Source organism: Paramisgurnus dabryanus, chromosome 18 (genome assembly GCF_030506205.2).
Source record: "Paramisgurnus dabryanus chromosome 18, PD_genome_1.1, whole genome shotgun sequence".
NCBI classification, from domain to species: domain Eukaryota; kingdom Metazoa; phylum Chordata; class Actinopteri; order Cypriniformes; family Cobitidae; genus Paramisgurnus; species Paramisgurnus dabryanus.
The window spans coordinates 14,261,932-14,288,818 of record NC_133354.1 but is presented as its reverse complement, the minus strand read 5'-3'; the positions used below and the strand labels follow the sequence as shown (position 1 = coordinate 14,288,818).

The following is a 26,887-nucleotide window of genomic DNA, read 5'->3' as shown; positions in this document are numbered from 1 at the left end:
AACCACTGACATACAGTATGTTAAGTTTGGCACATATGAAGATACATTTTGTATAAGCAGTTACATTTGACTTTGTTTTATCCTCTTGTGTGTGTACAGAGTGGGTTGACACCTCTGCACCTGGTTGCTCAGGAAGGGCATGTGGGCATTGCAGACATGCTGGTGAAACAAGGTGCATCAGTCTATGCAGCCTCAAGGGTAAGAGACTTGAGTACACACATATACACACATATACACACACACACCATCTGTGAAATGTCCTAGAATTGAAACCCATTAAACTTGAAGCACTGCAGAAAACACTACTTCAAAAGTGACAAATACAACTAGATTTTCACACTTTCCCAAGAGACTAGAGAAATCTAGTAGAAATCCCAATGCTGTAACAGTAGGTTACTAGGGCGTTGCTATGCAGTTGCAAGGGTGTTTTTGGGGTAATTACCTATTGGCCCAAGTTGGAAGAGACTACAAGTCTGTTAACTAAAATATGGACAAACCCAGCTGTTGGGTTAACTTTACCAAGTAAATGGCCATATTTGACACAACCAGAGGTTTAAGCGATCTAGAATTTTGGGGTAAAACAACCCAGCACGTGTTAATTCAAACCCAACAGTTGGGTTTGTTTATATTTTATGCAACCATGGGTTAAAACAACCCAGAATTTATTTAGAGTTTTGGTAATTCTGTGTCTGGTGTATCTCTGTCTCTACTTTGTAGATGGGCTACACACCATTACATGTGGCGTGTCACTATGGAAACATAAAGATGGTGAAGTTCTTACTTCAGCAGCAAGCCCACGTTAACAGCAAGACTAGAGTAAGTCCATAACTTTGGATACAACTCATGATTTGTACAAACAATTCTGCAACTATTTAAAGATTCATTGTCTTCTCTTGCATTTCAGACGGGATACACTCCTTTACATCAAGCAGCTCAGCAGGGTCATACAGACATTGTCACCCTGCTTTTAAAGCATGGAGCTCAGCCCAACGAGATCACCACAGTAAGCATCAGCCACAACTTGAAATATGACCCATCTCTTGTGCCAAAGCATTGTGTATGCTATTGTATACGAGTTTTGATGATTCATGCTGTCAAATTTATTTTTCCTGCACATAGACAGAAAATGTTGATAAAACATTTCAGGGTGGTTTCCTGGACTGGGATTAGCTTAAACCAGGACTAGGCCTAAGTTTAATTAGGAAATATAACTAGTTTTAACAAACATGCCTTACTAAAAACATTACCTGTGTGCATTTTGAGGCAAAACAGGGCACTGATGTATTTTAAGATATGTCACTGCAAGTTGTTTTCAGTTTGGACAGCTCTTACACAGTGGCGGCGGGTTTGTCACAACATGTATGTACAGATGTGGCCTTTAAAAATGCGCGTCTCTGAAAGCAGAATGCCGCGAGCACTTCCGAAATTCTGCGAGATCCCGCAGAAGGGTGATTCGGTGGGGGACGCAGGAAATAAAAAACCTGTAGAGGGCAGTCGTGTTTCAAGTACAGTAGGGCATACTGACGACAATGTGTGCTCGACTTTATGCTTTAAGCATACTATATGATATCGAAGTAACATGACAGGGATTCTTGGTGCATTGGCAGTACTTTGATGTCACATGCAAGCTTTTTGACAAACATTTGGTTGGCGAAGTTTTCTTTTGCCAGTTACATAAACAGTCAAATATTCTTCATAAAAATCTGACTTAAACGCGGATCATTCGTCTTATTTTTTTTGTGTACACTTACAGTAGAAGAGACGTGATGATAACGGTCTTATAACAAAATAATTCGCAAAGACCTTTGAAGAAACCGAGAGCATTTGCGCAATATCATTAACTAGTTTATCTAATTGTACATTTAGTTTATCTTTGCATCTGAACGTTTTTAATAGCTGGAACATGGTTGTAATGCGCTTTTCCGCATTATTGTACTTTTTATATTATCATGTTTTCCTTTACATGGTATGAAACTCGATATAAAGTGTGCAATGATGTTGAATAAATTTCTATAATGTGTTATATTTTGTAGTAAGTAAATAAAATCATGTTGTAAGTGTAAATATTCAATTCGAGGAGTTTCTGAGGTGTTTGTCATCGGCAAAAGGCGCAGTTTCTCTGTTGCTGATTAAAACCCGTTGGCTATATGGGATTTTTTAAAATTAACATTTGTTCTACTTATTATTTTATTTATTTGCCTACATTTACTCAAATAATATCAATGTAAAAATAGTAAGTAAATCATAGTTCAAGTTAGGCGTAAAACGTAAATTTTTTTAAGTTGTTGTTAAATACAAATAATATTAATTTGAAGAAAGCAATTATTACAGGTTTAAAAACTTAAATATATAATTCTGAAATTATCAAATATATTGATTAAAATAATCTGTAAATTAAATACTTATATTATTAAGGCGTATACATCAAATAAAATATGTACATTTTAAACAAAATATCTATTTCTAGTCATTAATTTTGGTTTGTCTAACTAAAAAAAACACATAACTGACATTAAAAGATTTTATTAAGTTACTTTAATCATTTATTTTAGATAGCCTACATTTACAAAGCCACTGAATCATTTTTTACAGTGTATACATTGTGATCTTACGGTATTATTAAATGCATATAAATAAAATATGTAAAACTAAATAAAAGAGATGTCATACACGGACTCCATGAAAGCATACGTTTTCTTGTTCGGTCCACGTGGGTTAAACGGTCACATAGCCTATTCTCCATAAAAATCCGACTAAAATGCGGATCACTTGATTCATTTTTTCTGTGCAATTAGAAGAGACGTGATGTATAACTGAGTCTTATAACAAACCTCTATTCGCGTAGACCTTGAAGAGACCGAGAGCATTTGCGCAATATCATTAACTAGTTTATCTAATTGTACATTTAGTTCATTTTTGCATCTGAACGTTTTTAATAGCTTGGACATGGTTGTAATGCGCTTTTCTGCATTACTGTAGGCCTACTTTTTATATTATCATGTTTTCCTTTACATGGTATGAAACTCGATATAAAGTGTGCAATGGTGTTGAATAAATTTGTATAATGAGTTATATTTTTGTAGTAAGTAAATTAAATCATATTGTGAGTGTAATAATTCATAAATTCGAGGAGTTTCTGAGGTGTTTTTCATCGGCAAAAGGCGCAGTTTCTCTGTTGCTGATTAAAACCTGTTGGCTATATGGGATTTTTTTAAATTAACATTTGTTCTACTTATTATTAATTTATTTTTTTGCCTACATTTACTCAAATGATATCAATGTAAAAATAGTAAGTACATCATAGTTCAAGTTAGGCGTAAAACGTACATTTTTTTAAGTTGATGTTAAATGCAAATAATATTAATTTGAAGAAAGCAATTATTACAGTTTCAAAAACTTAAATATATAATTCTGACCTTATCAAATATATTGATTAAAATAATCTGTAAATTAAATACTTATATTATTAAGGCGTATACATCAAATAAAATATGTAAATATGTACGACTTAAATGCGCATCATTTGATTCATTTTTTCTGTGCAATTAGAAGAGACGTGATGTATAACGGAGTCTTATAACAAACCTCTAATTCGCGTAGACCTTGAAGAGACCGAGAGCATTTGCGCAATATCATTAACTAATTTATCTAATTTTACATTTTTTGTGATTTGTGAATTCATGTTCTGCTTGCCCCAATTCCAAATATTCTGTTGTATTATTATTCCCATTTTTGGTTAAACCGAGTATAACTCCCAAGCTGAACACCTACAAAACTAACGGTTTTGTCCAGTCTTAACAGTGTATGATATTCGTCTTAATTTAATTATTTTATTCCGCCGAATGGAAAAAAATCCATAGGCTATCTGAATGAATGGGATTCAGGAATTAAGTACAATAGTCTATACCCAGCAAGCAATAGCCGTCATTTCAACGTCTCGTTTCAGTATAGACCCGATATAGCCGGGCTGTGCCTAGCCCACTTCTAGCCCAATTAAACTTTAATTTGGTTACATGTGGTTTTTGACAAAATAATTTGTGAGATGGATGCTATTTTATCATGTAAGCAAAGTTAACAGCGATTACAAGGTATTTCTTTTCATTTCTTTAAAGTGTTTTATGCATCGTCTGTACGTAGTCATAATTTAGCTCATAAATAGACCGACTACGAATAAACCACGTTTAGCCCAGAAATAACCATGAATTTAATTACATGTTGTTTTGCCAAAATTATTTGTGAGATGTATGATATTTAATAATGTAAACAAAGTTCAAAGCAATTAAGGTATTTTGTTTCATTTCTTTAAAGTGTTTAATGCACCGTCTGTACTTAGCCACTATTTAGCTTACAAATAGACCGACTACGAATAACCCACGTTTAGCCCAGAAATAACCATTAATTTAATTACATGTTGTTTTGCCAAAATGATTTGTGAGATGTATGATATTTAATCATGTAAACAAAGTTCAAAGCGATTAAGGTATTTTGTTTCATTTCTTTAAAGTGTTTTATACACCGTCTGTACTAGCCACTATTTAGCTTACAAATAGACCGACTACGAATAACCCACGTTTAGCCCAGAAATAACCATTAATTTAATTACATGTGGTTTTTGCCAAAATAACTTGTGAGATGTATGGTATGTCATTGTAAGCAAAGTTAACAGCGATTACAAGGTTTGTTTAATTTCTTTAAAGTGTTTTATGCACCGTCGTACATATAGCCACTATTTAGCTCATAAATAGACCGACTACGAACAAACCATGTTTAGCCCAAAATAACCTTGAATTTAATAAAATTTTGTTTTTGCCAAAATAACTTGCAAGAATTATGATATTTTATCAGGCATGCAAAGAAAACGTGACTTTATGAATGAAAACGTTATTATTCGCTTTGCGTCAAACCCTGTTGCTGAAGGAGACGGACCGGAGCTCCGGCAAGGTGTGTTGTGGACCCGAGGAGGCGGAGCTGCGCTCCGGTGCGCTCCGGCCCAATTTAACCTATTTCTTCCACTAACTGAGGTATCCTTCCTCCTTTGCTGTCTGCCTGGTATGATTTTATGGGTCATCTAGGAATAATTTTCACTTTATCTTACTTAATGGGGCGCAGCGCAAACCCGTTGGCCTGTGACATCCCACTACCGCGAGATCTATTCAAAAGCATACTGTAGGCCTACTGTCTCGCGGTGCTAAGACGTCACATGCCGTCCGATCGGGCTGCGTGGCGCCGCAAGTCGTCAAACGAGCGCTGAGCATTGAGTCAAATAAGACACGCGTCAGAAAATTACCGAGGTCCGGGCGGCCATGCCCTTTTTTGCCTCAAAATGCAGAAAAATAATGTTTTTAGTAAGGCATGTTTGTTAAAACTAGTTATATTTCCTATTTAAACTAAGTCCTGGCTTAAGCTTATAAAGACCCCGCAAAAACCCTGCTACAGCTCCTGAGGGGGTGCTCTCACTATTCACATGTAAATAAAATGGTTAGAAACCGGTTTTTCTGGTTCTCATTGCAGGACTGTGCGGGGGGAGGGCATTCCGTTTCCATGTGGAGACATTTAACAAACACATTTGATATACACCAAGTTCCAGATTACAACACCAAAAACACATCACGTTTGATAGCAGTGCATGTAGGCCCTACTTATTTGAGTATATTGATAGAGTAAGTATTATGTTGGACACTATTTTGGATATCAAATTGTCCTTTTCTCCAGACAAATAAAACACTGATGTGCATGTCTATAGATCTTATCTAAAGAGTCATTGCTATCATTTTCACTTTTGTGTTGGGTTAATTCCCTGACCAGACCTCTGTCATTTTCTTACGCTCGTCTTATAATTTGACTCAACGCTCAGCGCTCGTGTGGCTTCTTGCTGCGCAGCGCAGACCAATCGGCATGTGACGTCTAGCTATAAGCAGAGGTGGGACAAAGTCATTGTTATGCAAGTCACAAGTAAGTCTTTGCCCTCGAGTCCCGAGTCAAGTCATGTCAAAGATGAGGCAAGTCCCAAGTCGAGTCAAAAGTCAAAGCCAACAAGTCTCAAGTCGAGTCCAAAGTCCTACCATTTTAGTTTCGAGTCATGTCAAGTCCTCTTACAACAGAAATAAAATGCATGCTGTGGACAGGTGGAGGGAGGCCCCTATACTGCATTGCATTTTCAAAAGATCAAATTGGCCATGATGCCACCATGGCTGAAAACTCGCTCCACTGTAGCACTAGAAGCAGGCACTGCCAAGGCTACTTGAAAGAGTGAAGGAAGAGTGCCCAAAACAAAATGGCATTCTGTCCTTCTGCCATGTCAATGTAGTGACTTAGCTGCAGTGGTATAGATCTCTTGGTGATGTCAAAGTACCGCGAGAGCGATTCCAGTTATCACGTGGATAAATCCGCTTTGAATCGCTCTCGCGGTACTTTGCTGTCACTCGCCTGTGGGTTTTGTAGCGCCACACCACTCTGCTCCCCCGTCACTTTCGCGCCGCTATAGTGATTTCATATGCCGATCGGATCGCGCAGTTCGGCAGAAAGTCAAACACACCAAATATATAGCCTAATATGTATATGCATTTCAACCCGCTAAAGTAGCAAGTGTAGCATGCTAATGGTCAGTGCTTCACTATTACTAAAAGTTTGAAATGTCACAAAACCATGCTGTTACGCATCCTCACGCTATTTTTAGCGGGTATACGGAAATCCTTTACAATTCCTAGTAGACTACACCACTGCTGAGCTGTACTGGTACGGTCCCAACATCCAAACCAACGTGGGACTGCAGTGATTGGATGTCGTGCAGGCAGCGCGCGTGCTCGCTGCATGCAGGTGGTGCACATTTTTTTCATAGATGCAGACACACTGAGACCGGCGCGGCCGTGTGCATTTTTTGTGTAATGGGTAGGTTGCTTCACTGCTGATTCTTGCCATACCTCCGTTCAGTGGTGTAGTCTAGATTTTTGTAGTGAGTATACTGTGATTTTTCCCTCTCACCCTTATGCTCACTCGTCCTAGCCCATAAGCACCACCACACTCACAGATGCATACAGTATAGATATTCATGTAATTAAGAGCATTCTGAAAGTGTACTCATAAACACATAAACTGAATGTGTTATCAACATGTCAGTTTATTATAAGAAAAAAAAGACTTTAACAGCCAATGGGTTACAGCTGGGGAAACTGGACTGATTTTTAGACTGGTTTAGTGTTAATCAACATCTAACCCAGGGCCAAAAGTTACTCAACTGTTAATTAAAATTAAATAAACTGTTTACAATCTTCAATCCGTGGCAAACACTTGGATTGAAGGAGAAAAATATCCACTCTTTCAATAGCTATTATCTGACAACTATTGATAACATTACCATGTTTAATTTAATGGTGTAAATGTTTTTAATTACCATAATACACATTTAAGATGACCATGAAGTTACTCTCATTTGCATAGTCATTGATATAAAAGCTTTTTTTGCATATAATATAAGCATTGTTTAAAAATGAAAATAGGCTTTTACTTAATTATTATTACAAGACCATAATGTAGCATATTAGACACCCAAACCAAAGTGAAGAAAATGATCTTTAATTTGCAAGTCTGAACTGAACATCAACGCAGACATGAATTTCCTCACAGAAGTTTAAGATCATATACATCTTGAACGTAGATATATAAATTAACACAGAGAAGGAAAGTTTAACACTGTGAAGCACAAGCAAACATACTGAAAGCTAAAACCATCAGGATATAATTACGGGCTTATTTTATTGTATTTGGAGCCTTACCTCCAGATAAAGTAATAAACTGGACTGATTATTTAAATGTTGTTTACTCACATGTGCGTTGTAAACTCTATGGATTTTATGTTGTGCACTGCTCCACTCGTCGTTCTCTTCTCCACATGGACTGTTTGTTTACAGTGTCGAGTGAGCAGCTACACTGCAGGTTCGACTTCATTTGGCGCTAAGCAGACCTCATGGTGATGTCAAAGTACCGCGAGAGCGATTCAAAGCAGATTTCTCCATGTGATAACTGGAGTCTCTCTCGCGGTACTTTGCTGTCACTTCCCTGTGGCGTCACATCAGTCTGCTCCCCAGTCACTTTCGCGTCACTATAGTAATTTGATTTCATAGAAATTCATACGCCGATCGGATCGCGCAGTTCGGCAGGAAGTATATTGCCTAATATGTATTTCAACCCGCTAAGGTAGCAAGTGTGGCATTTAATGGTCAGTGCTTCACATCTATATTATGACTAAAAGTTTAAAAATGTCACAAAACCATGCTGTTACGCATCCTCGCGCTATTTTTAGTAGGTATACGGAAATCCTTGACAATTTCTAGTGGGTATACGGCGTATACCTGCGTATCACGTAGACTACACCACTAGAATACACTTTCCGTTTTTCAGCATGTTTATTAACAACATTCCACGCCCCCCTTTAATTCTTGAAGATATGTTTTTAACTGTATAATGATTAGATTCCCTGTGTTGCACTGGACTTCTGCTAAGCTTGAACTTGAAAACGCGATGCATCACGTGCGCGGTACAACGCTTCATCCACCCGTAGCGCGCGTGCACGGAGTTTAAATGTTCATATTTTGGCTTGAACATTTTATTGCATTCAGTCTTAAAGCCTAATAAACAGTACCTGTTGAAGTCATTAAAGTTAAATAAATAACAAAAGAAGAGAAAGTGTGCAGCAACTAGTGTGCCCAGGATGGTAAAATAATTATTACAATGTATTCCTAATGACCAATACAAGTCTTCTGCATACTGACATGGTTTGAAATCTATAGGTATTTGATTCTTTGGTTTTCTGATGTATTAAAATTCATATATGTAGAGCAGGGAAATAAGAAGCTTTTTTTCCTGGGGTGCATGCCCTGGAAAATACTTATATGGACCTCGGTATTTATAAAATCATGCAATGCGGCGTGTTTGTCTTTACAGTTATGAAATTTATTATTTTAAACACACATTTCACAAAGTATATATTGTAATTGTAAATATTCATAAACTCAACACTTCGGAGGCGTTTTTCTAAAGAATAATGTTTCAACTTTATTGGTGGTGGTTGAGAATAATTCCTCTTTCCATGTGTAACGCATTTTAGCGCAATATAAATGTATCATATTGTTATTCTTAATATATAAGAATACTAATATATTTTTTAAAACATTTATAACAGAAAGGTGTATAAAACAGCTTTAATTAACAATATCTGAATTGGCTCTTTGCACAATTCTAATTTTCTCATGTCATAATTTATAATTATTAATTAGATTTAATATAAATAAGTTTTGAAAAGTGTTGAATGCGAACGTGTAAGATATCTGGAAGGCGATGCGGCGTGTTTGTCTCTACAGCCACATGTTATAAAATTGATTATTTTACACACACATTTCACAAAGTACATATTGTAAAAATTCATAAACTCAACATTTCGGAGGTGTTTTTCGTCCGCAAAAGGCACAGTTTCTCTGTTCGCGTCAATTATTTTGGTTTGACCAACTAAAAAAACACATAAGTGACATTAAGACATTTTATTAAGTTACTTTTATAAATTATTTTAGTGATATTCTATTTTACAATAATATTTTTTACAATTATGAATTAGGTAGAAACACTGACTGCATATGCGCAAGAAAGGTAGCCTATTATTAAAGATTTTATAAATATAAATATGTAAAAACGAAATAAAAAAGATATCATATGCCAACTGTACACCCCGCATGGGTTTAAACGCCTTTTTTTCTAAAGAATAATTTGTAAACTTTATTGGTGGTGGTTGAGAAGAATTCCTCTTTCCATATGTGAAGCATTTTAGCGCAGTATAAATGTATCATATTGTTATTCTTAAAATATAAGAATACTACTATATTTTTTACAACATTTTTAACTTTAAAACATGTCTTTTTTTATACCACATTAATCTGTTTAAAATATTGATACTTTTAGAAAAACTGACAATTATAAATATTATGAACAAACAATGAAACGGTGTCAAAATTCGACAACACAAATAATTAAGATATTCATTGTAAATAGAGTCGCGTTTATTAGGCTCACACTAAATTCTCTGTTGCACTTCCTATAAGTTCGCATTGCACGTATCTTAATAATTGTATGCGCTGTTATGCTGGCAAGAATGGGTTGACATATCACTTTGCTGTTTTAATACAGTAGCAATGTAAAATATTCAGCAATGCCCTTATTAACTTCTGGAAACAACGCAATGCAATGTTTTTATGCGCCACCTGGTGGATATTCTGTGAAGCGAAACACATTAAGGGAAAATGGAAAGTAGCCCCCCCGAAAGCACTTGCAGAATGCTGCGAGACTCTGCGAGACGAATTGGCGAATGCCGCGGGAGAAAACGCGCATTTTTAAAGGCCACATCTGTAGCATGTCATGTGTGTGGTTCGTAATTTTCAAAATATGTGTTCGGCGCTCGCGTTTGCCAGATACTCGCATAAATTCATGGGTAATCAGATTTTAGTGTTAAAAGGACAGTTCGGCAAAAAATGATATTAAACCCATGATTTACTCACCCCCAAGCTGTCCTAGTTGCATATGTTCATTTGTTTTTCAGACAAACACATTTTCAGATATTTTAGAAAATGTTTTAAGTCTTTCAGTTAATTAAATGTGAAGTTACGGGGTGCACGACATTCAAGTCCAAAAAATGTGCATCCATCTTTCACAAACTAAATCCAAACGGCTCCAGTATGATAAATAAAGGTCTTCTGAGGGTAATCCGCGCGGTGCTGTTGTGGAAATATCCATATTTAAAACTTTATAAATGAAAATAACTACCTTCCGGTAGCGCCACCATCTTAGACTCCTCTGTATTCAGGAGAGAGTATTAGCGTAGTGTACGCACTTTTCTTAGTGATGTATGACAAATTCAGAGGGCGGGGGCACAGAGCAGCAGCACAGTAACCTCTGTACGCTGCGTAAAGCTTTGATCTTGAAGGCGGACGCGACTAAGATGGCGGCATTACCGGATGCTAGTTATTTTCGTCTATAAAGTTTTAAATGTGGATATTTCTACCACGAAACTGCGCGTATTACCCTCAAAAGGCCTTTGTTTATCATCATGGAGCCGTTTGGATTTAGTTTGTGAAGGATGGATGCACATTTTTTGGACTTGAAGGTCGTGGACCCCATAACTTCATATTTGATTAACTGAAAGATCTAAAACATTTTCTAAAATAACTGAAAATATGTTTGTCTGAAAAATGATGGACATATGCATCTCGGACGGCTTCAGGTTGAGTAAATCATCGGTTTAATATCATTTTTGACCGAACTATCCCTTTAAGGGAGTGTCTTGTGTGTATTTTGTGAACGTGAGCGTCTCTTTTATCATAAACGGTTTTGACGCATGTGCAGCAGGCACTTATTTTGACAAAACACGTGATGCACATGGTTAACATGACGCAACAAACACATATTTTGAAAACACGAGCAACACACGTGACACTCCGAGCATATATTCTGAATTTGCGCCCCTCAGAAGAGCAGTCACAAGCCGCCACTGCTCTAACATTTTAGTCTAGGACTAGTCTAATCCCTGTCTGTAAAGCTGAATAAATAAGTTTTCCATTGGTGTATGGTTTGTTAGGGTATGACAATATTTGACCGAGATACCACTATTTGAAAATTTGGAATCTAAGGGTGTTTTTAAAGTTTTCCAATTTTTTAAGTTTTCCAAATGAAGTCCTTAGCAACAAATATTACTGATGATAAATACATTTTTTTTACAATTTTACGGTAGGGAATTGACAAAATATCTCCATGGAACATGATCTTTACTTAATATCATAATAATTTTTTATTTTATTATTATGATTTATTATTCATCTTAATAATAAAATAAAAATCTATAATTTTGACCCATACAATCTATTGTTGGCTATTGCTACAGTACAAGTATACCCCTGCTACTTTTGACTGGTCTTGTTGTCCAGGGTCACATTTTGTTTATTATTGGCTTATCAGAGACCGATATGAGATTTTTTGACCTGACTGTGTTATCTGTGGCAGAATGGGACGTCACCCCTGGGTATCGCTAAACGCCTAGGTTACATCTCTGTCATCGATGTGCTCAAACTTGTGACTGAGGAGTCCGTATCTATGGTGAGCACCATATGCATCTCATGAATTTTGCTCTGTCTGGGTTTGTGAAATCAATCTGCAAGGCTTTCCTACAGTAGCAGGTTGATTTATGGTTTTTATGTCACTGTCTCATATCTTCTGTCCATCTGGTTGGCTTGGATTCTTTTGACATCCCTTCCTCCACCTTTTTTTTAAAGACATCGCTAGACGTTTTCATATTATTGCCACCTGTTTTCCTCACTTTTGTATTAAAGCATAATTTTTAATTAATTAATTTTTTTGCAATTATCCCCCAAATATTCTTTCAAAATGAAATAAAACCAAAAATGTTATCCTTGGTCCTCAAAAAGAGAATGTATGCAAGAAATCTAAAAATGTATTTTGAAATTTTAACCCTTTTACATTTAATTGAACCATATGGACACAAAATAATTAACGTCACGTCATTGACCCTTATTCCCTCTTCATCTATCAGATCACCACTGAGAAGCATCGCATGAGTTTCCCCGAGACTGTGGATGAAATACTGGATGTGTCAGAAGATGAAGGTTGGTATGACTGGCTTACATTGGCTTTAGCCTCAAGGATTATACCGCAGTAAATGGCATATTAAAGCTCTGATTCTCAGCTGCTGTGACAGGGTCTCACAGGCCTGAGGATGGTAATAGACTCGCAATTAAAAACATGAGCCAGTAAGCAGATGGCTGGTGGGTCATATCCCAAGAGTGACAGTAGAAAGTAAATCAGCAGCTAGAGTACTTTTCACATTAAAACTCCACTTCTGACTACTTCCTCAGCTGTACAAAAAATGGTTCTCCTGAAACATTCCTGTCAATCACAGGCTAAGATTAAATTCAAATATCAGAAGATCAATTGAAATATTGCATGAGATGAAAGTTGATCCAGCATGATATCTTAAAGGACATTAAGAGAATAGTTGACCTAAAAAGAAAAAAAAATCTGTTTATTCCGGAAAGTTGATGCCTGTTAATGTTCAGCAAAGCAAGTATTTGGTGATATTAAAAGCTTTCTCCAATGGTAAGATCTCCAGCCTGAAATGTTCCTCTTCCTTCCTGCTGTAGGAGTTGCTCAGCTAACATTAGGTAGGAGCATCTCCCTATCTGTGGCTTGGTTGTCAGATTTTCAGTGGTCCGTGAATCGTATGCCTCCATTTCAAGCTCTCTCATTTTGTCTCTGACCTCGCGAGTCTCTTTGACTGCTCTTTTTTTAACCTATCGCTTCGTGTTACTAAGGCAACGCCTCTTCATCATTTTGTGGTCATGACGTTTTTTACTTTAATTGACAGTAACATGTCTGTGGATCCATTATGGACTGGACTGCATCTGAAATGACTTTTTGTTCTCAATACAAAGGGTGTTTTTTCAACTATGGGCACTTTGGCCATGTGGACCTTTTAGAAAAATAATACCCCCTAAAACATGCTTTTATTAGTTTAACCCTTAAATGCATACCTTGGGTCTTTAGAGATGTGGGATGTGATAAGTACATAATTTTTACTTTTTATATTTTTATATAGTCTGTTTGATGACAATTGAAATGTTAAATTATAATAGCATATTATTTATATTATCATTTAATTTTTAAAAGTTTTTTGACTTAATATTAGTTTTATTCTAATGAGGAAGTTTAGATATACATTCCAGGTTGCTAAAGACCCAAATACGTATTGTGATGCATGTAGGTAACTGAATAAACATTTATACATTTAAGGGTTAATTTGTTAATAATGGTACAAAAATTACAGCTTTATTGGAAATTAAGCAAATAAAAATGTGCTAAAAAGTAATAATAAAAGTCTGGGACAAGGGTTATACAGTAAAATCTATATATATTAAAAATTATGAACGTATAAAATAAAGTTTGTTCGATTTTAATTATATATCTAAATAGTTTAAATATAACCACATAATAATACTTTGTAACTGAGCTCCTGTGTCGCTCAGTGGTATAGCTTTGCGTTGGCAGCAAAAAAGGTGTGGGCACCCAGGGAACACACGTACTGAAAGCAATTTGTGTACTTTGTAATGTACTTTAAGTCGCTTTGGATAAAAGTGTCTGCCAATGCCTAAATTGAATAAAACAATTATGAAAAAACACTTATGTCTCTGGACATAAGTGTCCAAATTTGAAAACACACCCATCAATAATTTGTTTCTCTATCCAAACACTCTGGGAGTCACGCTGGGAGTGAATAATTTTACTAATTGACTAATGATTATTATTTGACTCAGCAGAGCTCTCCAAAATGAACTGACAGAGTGGCTGTTTTTACCCATCTTTAAATACATGTAATTAAGCCCCTACAATAACACCCAACAATCTCTCCCATGCAGATTAAGTATGATTTTCTCTGCACTGCTGGGCATGCACCCTTCAGTAACCAATATCATGTGATCTCGTTGAGCGTCTTTATTTCATCATATTTTCCATTGGCTCTGTATGAATGACTTCATTGCTTGGACTTGGTAAATGAGTGAATGTGCTTGATTGAGAATGATGGTGGACTGTGAATGTTAAAATAACATTTTCTTCCCTTCATCTAATCCTCCATTGTCCTGCCAGCCTTTTTTATGGGAGTCTCTGATATATATTGTGCCGTATGTAGGTGATGAACTTCTCGGGATGGATGGGGCTCGGTACTTGAAGCTGGATGATCTGAAAGACCAGGATGATGATTTTCTATCCCCTAAGAAAACCCTCAGAGACTTTGAGAGTGGAATGGGCACAACGTAGGTCAAGGGTGCATTGTGCGACATTTTTAAGAGCGATAACCACTTTTGCAATAATGTCTTAGATTTACAGTCTCCTCTATTCTCTCCAGACCCTACTCACCTGCAATTCCCAGAATTCCATGTGTGTCACCTGAAACTGTCATGCTAGACCAGGTATTGGTATTTTCTTCTTCATTAGCTGAAATCAAACATGCTGGAAAAAACAGATTACAATCAGCTTTAACTGGTAGCTGGTTTGACACGGTTTCTAGCTGGTGTAAGGCCAAGGTCAATCTGTTAAGAGTTGCTAGAACACTTGTTTTTTCTCTCTATTTCATAAGGCTGTCTGTACTTTTTTGTGTTTGTATGTCTTTGTTTGTGTGTGATCTGTGCTACTCGTGTGTGTCTGCAGCACACCCCTGTCCCTTTGCCAAAGGAGTATGACGAGGATTCTCTTATACCCAGTAGTCCGGCCACAGAGACCTCAGACAACGTTAGCCCAGTGGCCAGCCCCATCCACACTGGGTCAGTGCAGTCACTACACACCCAAACAAACTCATCCCGGTAGCACACATGCCAAAGTATTGGCCCTTTATGAACTCAGTGACCTTTCTGATGGCTCTTCACCTGTGTTTTCTACGTATTTATCTGTTGTTCATAAAAAGCTTATTTTTATACCTGTCTCTGCTGTCATAAATGTGTTTAAAGGGATAGTTCGGCCAAAAATGATATTAAACCCATGATTTACTCACCCCCAAGCTGTCCTAGTTGCATATTTCCATCGTTTTTCAGACAAACACATTTTCGGATATTTTAGAAAATGTTTTAGATCTTTCAGTTAATTAAATGTAAAGTTACGGGGTCCATGACCTTCAAGGCCAAAAAAAGTGCGTCCATCCTTCACAAACTAAATCCAACCTGCTCCAGAATGATAAACAAAGGTCTTCTGAGGGTAATCCGCACGGTGTTGTTGTAGAAATATCCATATTTAAAACTTTATTAACGTAAATAAATACCTTCCGGCAGCGCGACATCTTAGACTCCTCTGTATTCAGGAGAGAGTATTAGCGTAGTGTACGCACTTTTCTTAGTAACGTAGGACAATTTCGGAGGGCGGGGGCACAGAGCAGCAACAGAGTAGCCTCCGTAGGCTGCTTAAGCTCTGATCTTGAATGCAGACGCGACTAAGATGGCGGCGCTACCGGAAGGTAGTTATTTTCGTTAATAAAGTTTTAAATATGGATATTTCTACAACAACACCGCACGGATTACCCTCAGAAGACCTTTGTTTATCATCCTGGAGCCGTTTGGATTTATTTTGGTCGTGGACCCCGTAACTTCACATTTAATTAACTGAAAGATCTAAAATATTTTCTAAAATATCCGAAAATGTGAAAATGTCTGAAAAACGATGGAAATATGCAACTAGGACAGCTTGGGGGTGAGTAAATCATGGGTTTAATATCATTTTTGGCTGAACTATCCCTTTAAATTGGATAAATTCTTTAGAAATATTATTCAGTTTTGGTGTGAACAGTTTTAGAAGAAGCAGTGATGTCACAAAAAATATATACATTTATTTACTTTTTATTTAATTGCATTTCTACACTTGTTTTTCTTCATACATATATATAATACATTTAATACATGTATATAATACATGTAATACCATACATGCTATTTTTTTTTAAGGAAGTAAACTAAATAATTGACCTATAGTATTTGTAGTTATTAGTTTTTGTGGATTGTGTAAATGTATGCAGCTGTGCTATTTACTCAACTCATTTGACCAAAATTGACAGATACTCTATTTCTCAAAATGTATTAAATCACACAGATAATGCGGTTGTAGAGTTCAGTGTATACTCACTGTAATGTGGTTGGTTGGTTGCTTGACAGGTTTCTGGTTAGCTTTATGGTGGATGCGAGAGGTGGGTCTATGCGTGGCAGCAGACACAATGGTCTGCGTGTGATCATCCCGCCACGCACCTGTGCCGCCCCCACACGCATCACCTGCCGTCTGGTCAAACCACAGAAACTGACCACCCCACCTCCTCTGGTGGAGGGAGAGGGGCTTGCAGCACGTATTATCTCATTAGGACCTTCCAGTATGCAGTTCCTGGGGTAAGAGTCTGTCTGTCTGTGTGTGTGGGTCTAAAGGTACAGTACTTACTCATATTTGGGGAACAAATTTGTATACAAGAGTGAGCAAAATATGACAAATATAAATAATTAAAATAAGTAAAAGTATTTGTTTCCTATGATCAGCTATCTGTTATTGTAGTTATTTTGAGAAAGTCAAAAAACTAAAAAAAATACTTGTTTAAAAATACTTTAACCAATAAAAAACAACTGTAGAAATAAATTAGAGATAGATTTTCAGACCAGTATAGAACAGAACAGTAAGGAAAAATTGGGGGTTATTACCTGTCGACATTTATTGCATTTGCCATTTATCGTATTTTCTGGACTATAAGTCGCTTCGGAGTATAAGTTGCATCAGTCAAAAATATGTTTTGAAGAGGAAAATAGCACATTTTCTGGGTTAGTCATACCGGACTATACCTTGGGTTTATTTCGAAATGAAGAACATACATTTAATCTGGAAAGGCAAGTTTTTCAACTAAACAAAAGCACAGGAAAGCAGCATGAATAGGTGTCCGTACATGTTAAAGTAACATAAACAGTTATTTACATGATACACAATATCATACAGAACACACCTGGGAGGCTGAATAGGCTAAATTAACACGAGAAGCCAAATCAAGTTCAAAAAGGTGCATCACTGAATCCATTGAATTACATAAATACAGGAGCAGCATAGAGTGGACTCTCGTGGCTGTAGACGGTAATGGGTTCTCTTGGTTCTTATGAAATCATTTTGACGTATAAGTCGCACCTGATTGTAAGTTCCAGGACCTGCCAAACTATAAAAAAGTGTGACTTATAGTCCGGAAAATACGGTAGTTGATCTGACCTCCCATCATCCTTTTCAGGCCAGTGATAGTGGAGATCCCTCACTTTGCATCCCTGAGCCGGGGTGATCGGGAACTTGTGGTTCTGCGGAGTGAGAACGGCTCGGTATGGAAAGAGCATCGCAATCGGTATAGTGATGATGTGCTGGAGACCATACTCAATGGCATGGATGAAGGTACATTTCACTTAGTGGATGTTCATAAACTTTGTTTTGTCTTGTTTTTCAAATTTGTCTTCTAAACCTGCAGTGTTAATAATAAGTATTCACAGATAAAATATACGCAGACCTCATCACCTTTGTTTTTTGACTTCATCAGATCTAGAAAGTCAGGATGAGCTGGACAAAAAGAGAATCAGGCGCATCATTTCCACAGACTTTCCACTTTACTTTGCCGTGGTGTCCCGCGTCCAGCAGGAAAGTGATCTTATCGGCCCAGAGGGCGGTCAGCTGACAAGTAGGCTGGTACCCCAGGTCCAGTCAATTTTCCCTGAGACAGCTGTGACCAAAAGGGTCCGACTTGGCCTGCAGGTGAGATGGAAAAAGTTTTGGATGAAACAATCTGGTTAATTTATATATGTTAATAATTGATACAATTGCATTATGTACATTTATGTGCTCCTCAGATATTTGAACCAAACTAATTTTAAGTACACTATAAAAGCTTGATTATGACAAAAATGATCAATAAATAAATCTATTATTTATTTCTTTAAAAGCAATTCTGTGAAACTCAAAAGGTGATGCTAAATGCCCTTCTCTTTTCTGTTTGTGATTACTATTTGCAAAGTACAGATGCAATTTTTGCACAGATGCAATTTTGCTGACTTGCGTCTGAACCCCAGGGTCTTCTTGCACACTAAACAAAAACCACTTGACCAGCAAATCTAATATTGCCTCTCAAGAAAGCAAGTGCAAGATGCCCCTTATTACCACCCATGATGGTTATAACAAATATTGTTTTATCACGATCACATATAAAACGTTTAAATCAATAAAATATATAAATAAAAGTAGCTGTGGAAATTCACAGAAGGTTGTTTGAGTAGTAACTGAATCTTTATGTTCTATTTTCATCTCTTCTTCATCCAGGCCCAGCCAATCCCAGATGAGCTGCTGACTCGGCAGTTAGGAAACCAGGCCACGTTCAGCCCCGTCGTGACAGTAGAGCCTCGTCGGCGTAAATTTCACCGACCGATTGGGCTCCGCATCCCTTTACCTCCATCCTGGAGGGAGAGCCCACGTGATGCTGGCGAGGGAGACACTACCAGTCTCCGCCTCCTCTGCAGTGTTATTGGTACGAACCAGTCATAATCAATAACAAGAATTATACATTTGTTTGGAGAAGAAGAAGATCATCTTGAATGTCAGTCTTTCCCAGATTTAATGTAGCTACCCTGCTTGGAAAAGGCTGGTGTCCTGCCTGTAGAGGACACAGAGATAAAGATAGACTCATTATTCCAGATGGTGTTGGTTAAAAAAATGGGTTTATAAAAAGCTGTAAACCTTCTGCAGGTGGCACCGCCCCAGCTCAGTGGGAGGACATCACTGGTACCACCAAGCTCATGTATTCTCACAACTGTGCCAACTTCACCACTAACGTGTCTGCAAGGTGAGTCACAGACACACATAAATAGGGCATTGTGTGTGTTTTAATGCAAAGACCTGTGTCCTATTCACTATTCGCCAGGTTACCCGGACACTTAATGTGCTGAAACGGCACTGTGTTGTGAACATTCAAATTAGGTCATTATCTTGCTTTTGAGCTCAATCACGCCTCCTTTCAATGCAAATTACGCTTTGTATCGATAACATCTTATTTGAAACTCAGAGCTGTTTGCTTTTGCGCAATTACAGCAGGTGGTAAATACATTTTACTGAAAAGTAATCTTTGTGAGCGTTGTCTAGATATTAAAGCTGCAGTAATGCATCAGATGATTTATACACATTTAACATTGCCTCTCATGACCCTCATTTTTGTTCCCCTTTGTACTCTCGTCTATTCTGTTTTATTGCAGGTTCTGGCTTGCAGACTGTCCGCGAACGGCGGAGGCCGTGACCTTCGCCAACCTACTGTACCGTGAGCTGATGTCAGTGCCGTACATGGCCAAATTTGTGGTATTTGCTAAGATGAATGATATCAGAGAGGGTCGTCTGCGCTGTTACTGCATGACCGACGACAAAATAGACAAAACCCTCGAGTTGCATGAGAACTTCACAGAGGTGGCGCGCAGCAGAGACATTGAGGTTAGCTGATAAAGTTTCTAGTTATGTTGATTTAGTTTTAAGTTGTGTTCTATATATTTTTAAAATAATGCAATATTCGAAATGCGCTGCAATTATGCTAAAATTTATTTATTTTAATATATTATATGATATAATATTAACTTAAAAATTATATAACCAACATACATGTTTCACATTCTTTCTGATTGTTGATAATTTCCCACACTTCAGAGCATCCACATGCAATCATAAATATATATATTTTAATACTTTTGTCTTACACCGCAGGCTTGAAGGAATTACATTTTAATCCTCTTTGTGTCCTGTACATATAGCAGAATTGACATTAAAGTTGACTTTGACTCATTCACACACCTGCACTAACCATTATGTGTCAGTCTCTCTGCTACTGTATGCATATTTGAGATATTTTGATCATTTATTGTGCAGTGTTTATGGTGTTTATGTATTCCATAATATTTTGATGTTGTGTGATGTTAGCTTGTGATATTATTGGTTAAAGAGGACTTTTCACAAGACTTTTTTTTAAGATGTCAAATAAATGTTTGGTGTCCCCAGAGTATGTATGTGAAGTTTTAGCTCAAAATACCATATCGATAATTTATTATAACATGTTAAAATTGCATGTACCGTGTATAGTTTTTGCACCACTTAACCTCTAACAGAAAGCCAAAAATTCTCTGAAACCATCTTCTCCACTTCGCCAAAGTTCCTGACAAAAAACTGCCGTCATTCATTCAGCAAAAATGTTGGACACTTCAAACACATCAATAGGAAAATTCAACCTATGAATAATTTATTCAACTTGAATAGGATATATATTCTGACATCAAGAAAAAAATATTTTTATAAGAGAAGAAAGATATTTTATACTGATGAAAGATTATGAATTTTATTCTTATTCACTGTTAAAGCATAAAAAAGGCAAATAGGGTTTTTTTGATGACCGGATGTAAAGATTGTCATAAATAATGAAATGCAACCATGTACTGTATACATTCGTATGTGTGCACAACAAACATGACTCACTGCATTAATGCATTGATGTCTCTGACTCATTCTGACTCACTCTTTGCCTTCTGTTTCCTCCTGCAGGTGATGGAGGGAATGCCGCTGCACTTAGAATGCTCCGGAAACTTGGTGCCAGTGAGGAAAGCCACCCAGCAGCCTCGTAGTTTTAGTTTCCAGGCCTTCAGAGACAATCGGCTACCTGTCTCTGTAAAGGTGTGTCTATCTGTCTTTGTTTAACTGCCTGAGTAATAATGTTGCCAAAAGTACAAGGTACCTTACCCGTCCCATTGCTTTAGTATGTGTGTGAACATTATTATATTATCCTTTCTGGTCCAAGCATTTCCCACCAAAGTACTATCTGTCTCTCTTCTCTAGTCGCACCTCATTTATTTTGTCTCTTCACTGTGGAGACTGCACGTCCATTGGTCAATGTTAGATGAGCAGTTCTATGTTATATTTTGGCCTTGGTTGTGTAACCTCATATTGTATTAGTCTTGTTAGCAACTCTTTTACCTTCTAACCTGCCTGCCAGTCTTTCTACCTGCCTGTATGTCTGCTAGTACTGTCTGATCTCACAGATGGCCAGGTAAAAGTGAAGTTTTTTCTGTCTCCTCACCTGCCCATGGACTGCGTCCATTCTCTTCCCCACCTCCCGCCTACCTGTATGAGTCACGTCCGGGCAGCTGCTCTGTCTAATGTGCTTTATTCTTTGTTTTCTCTGCTTCTGTCTCTCTGTATTCATCTTCCCCTTTTGTTCGTATTTGACCCTTCATCTCACTTTTATCCTCCATTCTTCTGTTCTCCTCTGTCCATCTGTTCCCTCTCCCCTCTATATAAACCCTCTCATCAGGTGCGAGACGGCAATAAGGAAGCCACCGGGTTCCTGTCCTTCCTGCGCAAGTCCACCAAATACGAGGACACGCAGCACGTGCTGTGCAACCTCAACATCACCATGCCTCCCTGTGTAAAGGTGCTGATCTTTAAGTCTTTAAATCACGGTGTAGCTGTTCAAGTGGGATTAGTTTTTTTGTCTTGCAGGCGTGCTTTGTGATTTTAATCTTGTCCGCAATGAAGATGTCTGTTTTCCTTGCACAGTTTCGGAAAAATTACAAATTTAATTATCTGGTGTTCTTTTCAGCCATCCTCTGAGAAATCGAATCCTGGCTGATTTATTGATATTGTATTTTTGTCTCCCTATTTGGGCTTTGTCTAATAGTAGGCTAATCTGTTGCTTCTTGGTGACTTTTCATTATAGATCGTTTGCCAAGTTTCTGATAAAATAACAATTAGTGGTACAACCATCAGATGTAAAGAGAACATTACACAGTTGAAAATGCTTTTTTTATTAAAATAAATATACCCTGAACCCATGCTCTTCTGTGCCACACATTCATATAATAGACATATTGGCCTAGCCATTAAATTCATATAACATTGAAAAGTGTTTTTGTTCGAATGTTTCTTTTCTGTTGTTATGTAGAAAACAGTAAATCACAAAAACAATTTTAGTTGGGTTTTCACAGACGAGGTCACATATATGCTCTCTATGCATCACTATGTCTATTCATTATTATTATTTTTTAGGGGGTGGGCAGTGACGAAAGACGGAGAACGTTGACTCCTCTTGCCCTGAGGGAGAAGTACAGCACCCTAAATGAGTCTGGCCCGGGTAAGGCAAATAGTAGTGGCACTATATAACTTTATACCTGTAGTAACTATATACAGTATTAAGGTGGTTGGTGGTGTTCTGGAAGTTGTTTTTTCTATTGAAGCCTTTGTGAAAACTGATGTAATTTCTCTTTAATCCAGCCACTGTGAATGCCAGAGAGAAAACTGAGATGAAGATCGCACTAATATCAGAACACCTGGGACTGAGCTGGACAGGTTCAAATCTGTTTCATTACTTCTTTTCTTCATGGTGTTAATCCTTTAGCTCATTTTCTGCTCAATCTGTGTCTAGAGCTGGCAAGGGAGCTGCAGTTTAGTGTGGACGACATCAATCGGATCAGAGTGGAAAACCCTAACTCCCTACTGGACCAAAGTACAGCTCTCCTCAACCTGTGGCTTAGCCGAGAGGACAAGTGTGAGGATCTATGTAGCTTAATACATTAATTTACAGAAATTAATTTCGTACAAAAATGGTGCTTGACTGGGAAATTAAGAACTTCTCTCAGAACAGTTTTCTAGACATGGCTTATCCTCGTCCCAGACTAAAATGCACGTTTGAGCTGTCTTAGGGTGCTTTCACATCTGCCTCATTTGGTTTGGTTGAATTGTGCCAGAGTTTGATTGCTCACTTGGTGGGGTGGTCTCGGTACGCTTTCAAACAAACTCTAGAGCGGTTCATTTGTGATGAGAACATGATCCAAGATCAAACTGACCAAACTGCAAAAGTACTGCGCATTTTGGACTAAACCAGCAGCCGTAGTCAGCTGCGCAGTGCATTATCGGATGAGGAAGTGTTTGTTGACAGTTTCTATTAGCAATATTAGCACAATGACAGATCGCAGACACACCTGAAGTTGTGAGGAGGTGCGGGCAGAGCCTCAGATATTTGGTGGCTTCCCTGTTTGTAGTGCATTAAAACGTTTTTAAGCTGCATCCGTTTGTCTAGAGTTCTTTATTCAAACTATGTATAACGACCATGTACATATTTACAGTGTGCAGTCGTCTATCCATGGTGTCTGCTGTATTTTCCTCCTTTTTTTACTTCCGGGACTTTGTTGAGATTTTGTGCACGTTGATTCTGACCAATCGAGAAGTAGTTTAGGAAATACATTCAAAGACATGTGGCCAATAAGTGATGTGGATCTTATCACATGACTGAATTTTGGTTTGTTTCAACTGGTGTGGACCAGAGCAATCGGTGTGGTGTGAAAAGGAACCAAAACTGCTAAAAAAGCTATAATGTATCATTTTTTGCTTTTGGTCCAGACCAAATTAAACAAACTACAGATGTGAAAACACCCTTAATTTAAAAACATTTTGCACTGACATATCTTAACATATTAGTACCATTGTTGTGTCTCAAGATGCACACCAGTATTGTTTTTTGTCATGTTTGTTTGTGAACTATACCTAAATGTCCTAATATAATTAGGGCCTAATCTAAACCCTGTCCGGGAACTGCCCCATAAACAAATAACAAATTAAATTAATATTGAATTAAATTAATATCAGTTAAATCTTGCTTTTCCTTTTTTTTTACTTAGTAATAATATTAAATCATCTTTGGCCAAACCTTTGGTTCATGATTTGTACCCTTTACCACAGTTAAAACCAAAATGTACCATATTGTATTAATGCATTCTTTGGCACATTTAACTCTTTCACGTTCTAACCTGCCTGCCTGTCTGTATGTCTGTTCCTCTCTCCCACGGTCATTCTCTTACTACGGGACTAGAGCGGCCATTCCGGCCGTTACAATCTCACCCTATTCATGTCAATATCAGTTACACATCTTGTTAATATTAAATGTCGTTGGCCTGCCTTTTTTGCCTGCCTATTTTGCCTAAAAACACTCTTCACAAACCTAAGGGTGACGTCAAGGACCCAACCATATTTTTTACAGACTATGGGAAATATCCACTCTTTGGTGGTAAAGGTGTGGTTACAATACCTTCACCAGTACCCTAACGGTGGAAAAGTGAAATCGGTTCTACTACCGTAACACTTTTTATGTTCCTCAGTGGAGAACCTGTATGGAGCTTTGAAGAACATTGACCGGTCAGACATTGTGAAGTCTCTGGAGGGTCAGGCTCCACAGGCGGCTCTTGAGACGATGGAGGAAGGAGCCTGCAGGCTGGCTGATCGTGACTCCACCATGCTTTCTCCCAGCATTATCAACGGTAAGAACGGATTGCAACTTGCACTGATCTTCTAATCCTCTGAAACTTTATCAACTACTGAATCTTCGAAACCGACATAAGTAAGCCAAGTCCTAGATTCGTTTGTAATTGCATGGGTTAGCCACTAATTGCATATTAGCGTTAGCCTTCCCAGTAATCCATAGCATGAAATTTGGGATGAAAGAACATCTCAGACAGAACCAGGCGAGATTTTCTTCCCTGGTTTTCCAATTTTTCATCAACGATGATGATGATTCAGGCAACGCCATCATCTCCGCCTTAATCATTCATTATTACGAAATAAAACTCTCGGTAGGGATAAACTCACATGGCGGAGATGTTAAGTATGCTCAATTAACAGGTCGTATGTGCACAGCATGTAAAACAGTAATGCTACAAAAAAAAAATGTGTATTTGGGTACCGGGGTGTGTTTGCAAATATGCCAATGAGGAACAGAGAGGAGTATGCAGGCTCGTATGGGCTTGGAGACAACAAGCCTCCATACTTGTGTCTGCGATCCTCTCTTTCTCTCTTTCTCCAAACATGTCATCTGCAGCCCAGCCGCCCTCCTCTTCCTCTTCACAGTTCTCCTCTTCGACCTCTGACCTCATAATGACCTCCTCTGGGCCTTCTCTTTTCCTCTCATTGTAGTTGTTGTCTCCTTTAATTTTTTGATTTCTTTCTAGTTCCCATTTTGTGTGGGAGCTTTGCTGTGTCTGTATGCACGTGCATGCTGCTTGTCGTTTCTGGAAGAAATTGTATTGTGAGACTTTAAGTAAAGACAGCCTTTCTTTTTCTGGTTCTTTAACAGACTTGTGTATGCATGGCATGCTTTCAACGTACAAAGTTCCTCTTGTGTATATTTCACTAATTGTGTTTCCGAGTGATGGTTCAACTACTTAATCCTTAATAATTTCAGTAACTTCAGCAGTTCTTTTCATCTTTGGTTACTATTGATGTTGTTTTTGTATGCCCTGCTGTTTTGTTGGCAACAGTTTACATAATGCTCTGGAAAATGGATCTGTGAACGTCATGTTGCAGAAGCATTTTTGGGAACGTTATGTCTGAACTGATATATTGCTGTTAGTGTTTCTTGATGGTGTGTGTGTGTCGCACATTAATGGTGTGACACAATTTTTAACTGCAGGGCTCTGTTGTTGCTGATGTAATGGGCTGTATTTACATAGGAAATGTGGCCATTTTGTGTAGCCATTAGAGACACCTAGTGGCTAATTCTAAAATCTCATCAAAGGTCAATTAAAAATGATGCATACAAGCATTATAAACATTGTAATTATATTATGTAAATGCAGCCCTAATCTGTGTGTGTGAGTGTGTGTGCGCATATAAAAATTTAACCCCATATTGTCCATAGTCAATCAACATAAGCTTTTCAAGGATCATAATTTGTGTTTGACTGTGTTTTACATTTCGTTGCACGTATGTGTGAAAGCGTATTCATTTGGGGTGTGTCCGTAGTTTGTGTGTTTTCATATATATACATGTCTGTTTGTGTGTGTGTGTGTGTTATTTTCAGCACATTTTTACACACTGCGTCATGTTGTGTTGCTTTTGTATTCGTATTGGCGTGATTTATGGTGTAGATAAGTAGATTTGTGCCTCACAATGTGCACTGTCTGTCTACCGTACGTGTGTTTGTTCTCATTACTGGGGGCACAGTGAAGGTCTCCATTAATTTATCATTTTCATTCTCCTTCAGTATTTCAGCATTTTCCCATCATTTTTCCTCATGATCTTACCATTTATCCATTTTTCTATCCATCTGGTCATGCAGTTTTGTTGTAGCTAAAATTTTAGCTTACCTGGCACCTGATAGAAAAAAATTATCTAATATAAATAGTTTATTATAAAGCTTTGCCTACACAAATTAATAAAAATAAAGCTCTACTTGACCTTTTTTAGATGATTAAATGTGAAAATAACATTTTGTTAAATGTTGTTT

The 26,887-nt window shown here is 37.6% G+C and overlaps 1 protein-coding gene across 5 annotated transcripts in view; it reads left to right on the top strand.

Moving 5' to 3' along the window:
- Positions 1 to 26,887, top strand: part of ank1b (ankyrin 1, erythrocytic b) — an 85,441-nt gene that overhangs the window by 49,440 nt on the left and 9,114 nt on the right. For 4 of the 5 annotated variants that reach the window (XM_065286810.2, XM_065286809.1, XM_065286806.1 and 1 more), the window contains 21 exons: positions 100 to 198; positions 718 to 816; positions 905 to 1,003; positions 12,040 to 12,132; positions 12,587 to 12,659; positions 13,194 to 13,214; positions 14,738 to 14,861; positions 14,954 to 15,017; positions 15,256 to 15,368; positions 16,743 to 16,967; positions 17,840 to 17,994; positions 18,137 to 18,348; positions 18,910 to 19,114; positions 19,333 to 19,429; positions 19,836 to 20,064; positions 21,160 to 21,288; positions 21,926 to 22,045; positions 22,660 to 22,744; positions 22,885 to 22,959; positions 23,036 to 23,158; positions 24,765 to 24,923. In XM_065286810.2, coding sequence (XP_065142882.1) covers positions 100 to 198; positions 718 to 816; positions 905 to 1,003; positions 12,040 to 12,132; positions 12,587 to 12,659; positions 13,194 to 13,214; positions 14,738 to 14,861; positions 14,954 to 15,017; positions 15,256 to 15,368; positions 16,743 to 16,967; positions 17,840 to 17,994; positions 18,137 to 18,348; positions 18,910 to 19,114; positions 19,333 to 19,429; positions 19,836 to 20,064; positions 21,160 to 21,288; positions 21,926 to 22,045; positions 22,660 to 22,744; positions 22,885 to 22,959; positions 23,036 to 23,158; positions 24,765 to 24,923 — 2,599 coding nt within the window. The remainder of the gene's footprint in view (positions 1 to 99; positions 199 to 717; positions 817 to 904; positions 1,004 to 12,039; positions 12,133 to 12,586; positions 12,660 to 13,193; positions 13,215 to 14,737; positions 14,862 to 14,953; positions 15,018 to 15,255; positions 15,369 to 16,742; positions 16,968 to 17,839; positions 17,995 to 18,136; positions 18,349 to 18,909; positions 19,115 to 19,332; positions 19,430 to 19,835; positions 20,065 to 21,159; positions 21,289 to 21,925; positions 22,046 to 22,659; positions 22,745 to 22,884; positions 22,960 to 23,035; positions 23,159 to 24,764; positions 24,924 to 26,887) is intronic. The other variant, XM_065286807.2, reaches the window with a different exon arrangement.